At 41.4% G+C, this 9,658-nt stretch overlaps 1 protein-coding gene across 1 annotated transcript in view; it reads left to right on the forward strand.

The window, feature by feature from the left end:
* The window catches only part of PLA2R1 (phospholipase A2 receptor 1), a 102,612-nt gene that overhangs the window by 15,853 nt on the left and 77,101 nt on the right, over window positions 1–9,658 (forward strand). The window contains exons 3-5 of the mRNA XM_045298107.1: window positions 227–340; window positions 1,615–1,758; window positions 7,226–7,423. Of these exons, the coding sequence (XP_045154042.1) occupies window positions 227–340; window positions 1,615–1,758; window positions 7,226–7,423 (456 nt within the window). The remainder of the gene's footprint in view (window positions 1–226; window positions 341–1,614; window positions 1,759–7,225; window positions 7,424–9,658) is intronic.

Below are 9,658 nucleotides of genomic sequence, written 5' to 3' on the forward strand. Positions count from 1 at the left end.
GAAAGCACTGCTCCGTTAGGGAGACTGCGGGAGAAGGCGGTTTTTCAAGACCACTGGAGCGGCTTCTGTTACTCTGACACACTGGCTCCTATCGGCAGCTCCTGGACTTCCCCATCCTTGTCGGGGATTCCTGTCTGACCCCGTGTCCCAGGAACAGGGAAACAACAACAAAATCTAAAACACTCGTGGCTGTTTGCTTTTTCATCTCTGTGATTCTGCATTTCAGAGCGCCTGAACAGTGAGGCCGTGGAAGTGTGGATGGGTCTGAACCAGCTGGATGACAACGCCGGCTGGCAGTGGTCAGATGGAACGCCCCTCCGCTATCTCAACTGGAGCCCAGGTATCCTGAGCATCTGCTTCCCGAGAGAGGTAGCACTGCCCCGCACTCGGAAACAGGAGCATTTTCCATGTCTGTACAAGCATGCGATTCTGTAGGTGGCTTGTCAGTGTTTCCGAAGCCCCACGACATAACTATAAGGCAAACTTTCCCAGACAAGAAACTGCTAGCCAAGCGCTGGTCAGCCAGTGTTGTGTTGAGTCAGACACAATTCTAGTCAATTGTTTAAATAAGATAGCAAGAACTTGAAAAGACCTCTCTACAAAATAAAACCGGCTCTAGGAGGTCTTTGTGGAAAGAGCTGAATTGTCATGCCAGGACTTTGACCTTTACTATATGAAGATGAGTCAAAAAAGATTGCTACAAACCCTAAAAACCTTTACTAAACAAAAATCTCAAAATGGGAAGCCCTTGTTTACGGACACAGCCGCCATGATCAGGCTGCCGTTCGTCAGAATGGCCTCCGTGGCAGTGGCTGTGGTTTGAAGGACGCAACGTGTGTTCCTTTCGAATGTTCTTTGAGTTTGAGAAGCAAAAGACGGCCGAAGGGCATGATCAGAGCTATGAGGTGGATGGGGTAAGGCTTCCCCCAAGAAATTCGCATAGGGCACTTCCTGCTGCCCCCAAGAAGGACCAGGTGCATTGTGATTTAAAAAGGGAAAAACCAAAACCTCAGCACGGCTTTCTGGCATTTTTCTCACTAATGAGCCATTTTCATTGTCTTAAAACGTCTTCCTCAGAAGCTTTCATGATCATCGTCGGCCTTTTCAGAAAACCCATTCATATTACCCCCTGGGAATCCTAAAGAAGAGTGGGAGCAACCTTCTGAGCTGAGTGAACTGGTAGAATACCATGGGCTCAGCATAGATCCTTAGAAGCCATAGTTTTGATTGGGCCTTTATATAAAGGCACGCTGGGGAGACTAAGGGGCCCAGTAGCATAGTGGGCCCCCATGGGGCTGCTACCACAGTTCCGTCTGCTCTGTCCTGTGGGGTGGCTAGGAGTAGAATCCACTCGAAGGCAGTGAGTTTAGTTTGGTTGAGCACGACAAAGTGCGATCCTGAATGCCCTTGTCTGCTATCATTCACTGATCACAGAGACATGTTCAAACACAGGAGGTGTAAACCGGAATTCCAGTAGCATTGTTTATTATTTACTCTTCTTATATAGCAAAGAGATGGATTGTTCTACCGCCCCCCATGCTAAAACTGTATCTCAATATACATTAAACCAGTTGTATTGTCATCTAACATTAAAAATACACATTGTATTTTCAGACATAAACTTTGAGCCATTTGTTGAATATCACTGTGGGACATTTAATTCATTCATGCCTAATGCCTGGAAGAGTCGGGACTGTGAGTCTGCCTTGCCTTATATCTGTAAAAAATACTTAAATCACACTGGTCATGAAGTTTTTGGTAAGTGCTTTTATTTTAAGTTGCCCTCTGAACATCTTCAAATTCCTTCATTTCTTTATATTTTTGCTAATAATCATTTCAACTTAGATACAGCTAATTTTCAGGAACCCCGATGGTTCTGTCTGCAAGGTGTTTCACTTCACGGCTAACCTCCAGATCAGAGAGTCAAACCCACCAATCGCTCTTGTGTGGAAACAATGAGGCTGTCTGCTCCTCTAAAGATATGCAGTCTTGGAAATTCTGCGTAGGGCAGGGCCACCGTAAGTTGGAATCCATTTGATGGCAAGAGGGTTGAGTTTCTTTATAAGGCTGATTCATATTTCTATGAATACAAATATTAGGTATTGAATATACTACACATTGAATACAAATACCTAATAGCACCTGCTATTCTAAAAGTACTGTTAGTTCCAAAACTGCAATTAGATTTTTACCAAGAACTAATTTTTTTCCTAGAATCTTTAACCAATCGTGGAGATGGTGCAAGATGGAGCACGTTCTCCTGATTCAGTGGCCATGAGCAGATCACCAAGCAGAAACCAAAACACCCTGACCATATAAGATATTTTAGTACTCTCTTTTAAAAACATTCACATTCTTAATTCTCCTGCATAGAAAACTGTATATACTGCTTTTTCATTCTAGTTGTGAGTTTGATGTATGGTTCCCTTAGAAGGTAAATGAATCAGAAAATAATTTTATGAAGTTCTCTACTTCCTTGAATTTCAAAAATTCTCTATATATCTTATTAATTATACCCCGCATAATATTTAGGTATACTTAAGACTTAAGTACAATCTAGTACCTGTAGTCCAATTATTTCTGTTTATAAGGTCTATTGTTTCTTTCTAGTTTCTGTAGGAATTAATGCCCTAACTCAGAAAATAGAGCTGAAAACCGAGCCATTTTCAAAGGAAGCATAATTTAGAATTTAAAGGAAGGGCGACATCAGTCACTGTAAGACATGAAATAATAATAATAATTTATAAATTATCAAGGTACCTGAGGGAGGGAGGTGGGGGAAGGAGGGAAAAAATGAGGAGCTGATACCAAGGGCTCAAGTAGAAAGCAAATGTTTTGAAAATGATGATGGCAACAAGTGTAAAAATGTGCTTGACACAATGGATGTATGTATGGATTGTGATAAGAGTTGTATGAGCCCCTAATAAAATGATTTTTTTAAAAGAAGAATTTAAAGGAAACCAGTTTAGAGTTAAAATAATAAGCTGAATTATTATTATTTTGTTGTAATTGTTCCTATCAAAGAGCAAGATCAGGTTTCTAAACATTTAAGCTAACAGATTTATTGAAAAATATTACAATTGAAGTTAGTAGCAGTTTGTAAAATTGCAGATGGTTTCAAAGTACAGAAAGTGTGAAGGGTTTTTGGATGAGAAGTTTCTGGAAATAGTAACTATTAAGTCAGACATCAGTAAACCTAAAGACATCCTGCCCTGGAGCTAGTGTACACAAGCCTTTTGCAAAACAACAAAACAAATGTGGTTTTACCTATCTTTCAAGGGTAGGGACAGCTTGTGCAAAAACATTCATTCTGAGAGTAGCCATGGTTGTCTGTCCATGTTATTGTTGGCTCAGCTTGCATTCCTCCTGTTTTTTAGGTCTGTTAGTAACAAAGAACATGGAACTCAGTCTGCACCCTGGGCAAAGGCCTCTCCTATGCCAAACACCTAGATTTTGGTGGATCACATAAAATTCCTCCTTGTGATCAAGAATTTCTATGCAAATTCACTAAGAGTGCTTTCTTCTGAGTGGACTTCTTTTTCTATGTCTTTAGATGACTGCCTATTTGGGAGATAAACTTTGAAGACTCTAGACACTATGCATGAAAGGTGGCTTGAAGCGTGGCACCATTTGTTTGGTCTTCCACATACCACAGCAGTAGGGGTCTTTTCAAGAAAGGGCATATCAGAGAAGGACCAAATTAATAGGAATACCTGGCACTCAGGGCCATTAACCAAGATGAACAAGCAAACTGCTTTCTAAGGAAAGTAGTTTCTTTGCAGTACATGATGTTTAACATAGCAAACATCATCACATGGTGAACACAAGCCTGTTTCAAAAAACATTCCATTAACTCTGTGACAGTTACTGTCATGGTTACCAGAATCAAGTAATAGGCACGTGTTATAGACATGGTGTCTACCATTTTTTGAAATATCAGGTACAAGGATTCAGTTTAGAACAGGAATTGGTAAAGGGTCTGAATTCTCATGTCCAAGTTGAGAATGAGGATGACAGATTTAACATTCAGTTAAATTACTTGCAGTCCCTCTTCACTGGACTAAGTTAGCAAATGTATTTTCCCTCTAAGCACTAGTAGGAATTATTTCAGAGAGCAGTATAAAACTTTAACAGTCTTCTACTGTGAAGAAACTATGGAGGAAGACGTGCACAATAACAAAGCGCAGTTAATAACATAGGATACAATAGCTGCAATTACTAAGCAAGTCTAAACTTGTGAGCAGCTGCGTGGAGTTTAGGGCCAGCTGTCTGCTTCAGATGTCATCTGCTTCTGACCAGTAAAGTGTTTAAAGATGTTTCTGTGTTTCTGTTCTCGTTCCAAGATGGTAGAGTGTAGAAATGCATCTAAAAGAGATATCTAACAGAACCAGATGGCATCCAGAGTCCATGTTGTGTGAATTCATTTCTCTAAAGTTGTACAATAAAAACAATAAATCTTATAATTTGGGGCAAATAGAATGGGACAATGCAGTAAAATATTTTACACATAGGATCTCATTTCTATGACTGTTGTTTTGCCTCTAGGCATTCCATTGCTCAGGGTTATTTTGAGTTGGAGATCATGCATAAGAAGAAGCTGCTGTAACAAAGTGAACGTTACCGGGTTGAATTCGTATCTTAGATATTTCTTCCATCTTCTGTCGCAGACTCTGAGGTCTAATTTTGTATATTATTAAATTGTTTAGTTTTAAATTATCCTTAGGTGTGTGGTCTAATCTATTGTCCTCTGACTGTGACTTTCATATTTTCATAGCCCTATTCTTAATTCTTTGTTTTAACTCTTTTCTTTAACTCTTATTTTAGTTGTATTTCTTTTTTATTTGTTTGCCCTTCCACGTAGCAGGCTTTCTTCTCTTCACTTACTCAGCTTTCTCTAGGCGTCTGGTCCTCAGCTGCTTCCCGAGTTCTCCTTTCTGTTTGTGCCTTTGTGTTCCGTTTATTCTCTTAAGCTTTAATGTTCCTTTTCCGTTAGCCCTCTATGACTTACTACAGACCCTTAGGTTTTGTTTTTATCTAGCAGAAATAGACATTCTATTCTAAGATGAAACTGCTTGTTCCCCAAAAACGTATCTTGTTACCAGTCATGTTGTCTTTTCTCTTGCTTGTCAGGACGTTGTTAAAACTTTCAACTGAGTACTTTTAAGTGCTTTCAATGGATCAGCAAAGTGGAACTTTTATCTATGAACTGAACTTAAAAATGTCTGTGGTTAACATATAATAATAATTCCTTAAAGTGAAAGATTTTATGGCAGTTAAGGAATTAAATACAAAACTAAATAAATTCAGTTTTTAAAAACCCTTAGATAAAATTATCTATAAGCATAATGATTAACATTATTTTCAAAAAGCTTTAGATATAACAAATAATCTCGAGCTATAAGGAAAGTTAGCATAAACTCAGACACAGCACAAATGGAGCCCTGGTGGCATAGTGGGATACACCCTGGACTGTGGCCTGCAAGGTCACCAGTTTAAAACCACCCACTGCTCCCCAGGAGAAAGGTGAGGCGGCCTGTCCCTGTGAAAGTGTACAGCCTCAGAAACCCAACAAAGCTTTGATCAGATCGCTATAAGTCAGAATCAGCTGAATAACTGTAAGCTTGGCTTGAGTTTTACAGATTACATAGACTAAACTCTCAATTAGGAAGCAAAACTATCGAGATTTAGCATGTTGGTAAGATTTTTAACAAGCTTTGTAGCTTTTCAGACTCGGGAATATATTCTGTTGAACTCTTGCCTTTGAAGTAGATTGCACAAAGAATCAAATTGACTCTGTCTTAGTAATTACAGAAAATTGTGTTATCTGCACGTGATAACCAGTTATTTGTGTTTTGACATTAAAGATCTCCCCCACCCCCACCCCCGCATAAATTAACCATAAAGAATGTTAATACCAGGCTGGTGACAAGTTCCCGGACAAGGAGAACCAAGAGTTGTGCATACCGTCCCCTCCCCTCCAGTGCCCACAGCTCAGGGATTGTGTTTCTCTGTGGAGAGAGCGAGCCCCGAGCCCTCAGAGTGACCGTCAAGATGAGCTCACGTCCAGAGGAAGTATCCAGCGCGTCAAGCTCTTTTCTGTTAAACACAAGTACCGACAGCTCTGTTTTCATTGCTTAGTTTACTGGTGGTGCAAAGGTTCAGTACGTGGCTCCTCACCCAAAAGTCATTGGTTGGGACGCCCTAGCTACTCGCAAAGGAAAGACGTGGCCTCCTGCTTCCACGAAGATTACAGCTTTCGGGTTGCTGGGACTGAAGCGGACTCACACGCCAGGGGTTTGGACAGGGACAGCAGTAGCTAGCAAACGTGTGATGTTGACAGGAATTTATTTCTTCGCCATGCTAAAAGTCCACAACAGGGTTTCAGCTCTGCCACTTCCTTTCCAGCCTCAGGCATTCTGTGGCAACCTCCCAGAACAACTGTCTTTCCCCATGTTACATGTCTCACATCTAAGTTTTTAGAAGAAATTTAGAACCCGACTCCATTATAAATGAATGAATGAAACAAAGAAAACCCTCTTTGCAAACAGGATTACCTCTACAGGCATGGGGCTCAGGCTCCAGGGTAAATGTTGGAGGCCACAATTTAATGCGCAGTACTCTCTTACAGCCTGTATATAAAATCCTCGGAACTTTATTTTCATATGGTCATGTGGTCTCAGAAATAGAGTGAGGTACACCTTAGAGTAATCAGCTATCTGAGATCGAAAGGGCAGCATTGACCTCAGGACCAAGTTTGGTACTGTTAGGAAAGGAGGGGTGGGAAGGGGAACCACAAGGAGGAAGTAGGATAAGCAATGCTACACTGTGGATCGCGATTGCAACCCATGAGATGCAACACCAGCTGTACGAGCTGTCGAGTAGAAAACTGATCAGCCCTGTAAACCGTCACCCCTTTCTCAATAACAAGTTAGAAAGAAGAAAAACGGACAGTTCGCTCTAACTCTTAACGTTTCTATTTTGTCCTGACTCCACTTTGGTTGTATGATTTCTGGCAAGTATCCTTTGGTAAATGAAGCATTGAGATTATATTAAATTCTTTTCAACTCTGGAGATGTAAAACGCTATTGTTCTGCCTTCTACATGTTTTGCTTTACATCAGAGCTGTGATTTTTAAAGTAATCATTCCGACAGCATCTCTTGTTTATGATGAGTCACAAAGAAGGCTGAAAGGACTATGACAATGACCTTGTGTTCTTGGTTTAAGGAGAAGAGGAGGCTTGGAAATATTATGCTACACTCTGTGAGCCGGGTTGGCATTCCTATCATCATAACTGCTACAAGCTTCAGAAAGAAGAGAAGACCTGGAATGAGGCTCTGCGTTCTTGTCAGTCAGAAAACAGCACGTTAATAAGCATTGCTTCACTGGCAGAGCTGGAATATCTTGTAGCTTTCCTTAGCAATGGTAAGTGTCAGCTTCCTTTGATTTAAGAAGTATGAAATGTAGTGACTGTTTTCATTAGGGACATTGACAAGAAATGTAAGCTATTTAAAAGTGATAATTTATGGCATGTATACCCCGAGTTTCTAAATATTTTTCCAGGAGTGAAAAATACATTGAAATTTTTACAAAATACAGGTTAGAAACTTCGTTACATATTCTATGCAGTTTGTGGCCTTTTGGAGGTGGGGATGGGGGGCAGAGATATTTTTTCAGAAACTTCTAATAAAAAGCCTGAATTTAGCGTTATGTCCACTTGTTTACAATAGTGTTGTCATAGCATCAAAATAAAGTGAATTTAAATAGATGTTTAAGCAGTGAAAATGTGTTCGGTGTCTAGTGTCAGGCGTTCTAAACTGCGGGGCCCTTACCCAGTTTTAGTCCATGAGAATACTCTGCTCCTTCCTGACTGTGTATTTCCTATGGATTTCTGCTGGAAATCAGAAAGCATTGATGTCTTGGTTATCCAGCGCTGCTCTGACAGAGTCACAAAGGATGGCTTTAACAAAGGGAAACATATTCCCGCACAGTGTAGCAATCTACAAGTCTCCTCTACCTGCCTGCTCAGGAAAGACGGCCTGGCAGAATCTGCTCCCTGGTTTCTCGGACATCTCTCTGTGTCTTGACATCGATGGTCTATTTCTCTCTTTTCGCTTGTTTATTCTCTTTTTATTTCTCAAAAGAGGTTGATTCTTGATTCACCCACACTAACCTGCCTCATTAATATAACAAAGACAACCCATTCCCCAAACGGATTATAACCATATGCGTGTTATTTAGAGGTGACATCTAGCCTGATCTGACTCATAGAACCCTGCCCAACACCACCCCCGTAAACAGACGGAATCACTGCCTTCTCCTGCACCATCGGCACACTTGTTCCTGCACCATCGGCACACTTGTTCCTATGTTTGAGCCGATTGTTCCGGTCACTGTGCCCATTCATCCCATTGGGTGTGTCATCCTGTTTCTCGATGACCCTCTAGTTTGCCAAGCCTGATGCCCTTCGCCAGGGACTGGTCCCTCTTGATAGCCTGTCCAGAGTACGTGAGTCAGTGTCTTGCCATCCTTGCTTCTAAGGAGGATTCTGGCTGTACTTTTACCAAGACAGGTTTGTCTGTCCTGGTAGTCCACAGTCATTTCACTATTCTTCAATAACACATAGAGGTTACAACACGTGTTTTTTGAGGAACATAATCAAGTCTGTAACATTCCTCCCTTTAAACACACTCACTGCTATCAAGTCAATTCTGATTCATAATGACCTTGTAGGATGGAGTACAACATCCCCTGTGGGCTTCCAATGCTATAAATCTTTTGGGGAACAGAAAGCCTCATCTTTCTCCTGGGGAGCAGATGGCGACTTTGAACTGCTGACCTTGCAGTTAGGTAGCTACTCATTGGATAATCCACTATGGCATCAGAGGCCCTCCAAAATTCATGGCCTGACCACATGCAGTACACACTCACCCTAACACATCATCCTAAAAGTCAATAATAAGCTCTAAATCCAAAATTTCATATCCTGGTTTATCTAGACCAAATATGGATGAAACATTAGGCATAGTCCATCCTGGGGGAAAAGTCCTCTTTAGCTACAAACCTGTGAAATCTAGTACAAAGTAACTATTCCAAAGCACGATGGTGGAAGAGGCACAGATAGGCCTTCCATTGCAAACAGAAACAAGGAATAGCAGGCACCAAGCAAGTCCAAAACCCAGATGAACAATGTACCATATTTCCCACATGTAACACACCCACTTAAATAACACACATCCATAGAATGTGTATAATGTGCATGAGAATCTAACATGAAAGGGGGGTGGTTGTTTGGAAAAAAAGAAAAAGTAAAACACAAAATATGGCACACTCACCCTTGGGCTTGAAAATAACCCCCTTCCCTGAGACATCTAGGCAACGACCCCACCCTCCCAACTCTGAGTGTTGGCCACATTGCCAGGATCCTGCGGCTATGGGCTGTAGCTCCCCCTTCTAATAAGACCACTGGGAACAACTGGACGGTGGTTTTCCTGCTTATCTTTAAATGACCCTGCCTTCCTTCCTCTCTGAATGGTGAGCATGCCTGCTTTGTCTCAGCAGGCCCCATTCTTCTGCACTTTGGACATGACAGCCCCACCTTCTCAGCTTTAAGCCATGCCCTCCCCTCCTGCCCCCCCCCCTCTGGCAAGAGACCCCTCT

The sequence above is a fragment of the Echinops telfairi genome, unplaced genomic scaffold (assembly GCF_000313985.2).
Source record: "Echinops telfairi isolate 266 unplaced genomic scaffold, ASM31398v2 ScPeMD7_4;HRSCAF=17, whole genome shotgun sequence".
Lineage (NCBI taxonomy): Eukaryota > Metazoa > Chordata > Mammalia > Afrosoricida > Tenrecidae > Echinops > Echinops telfairi.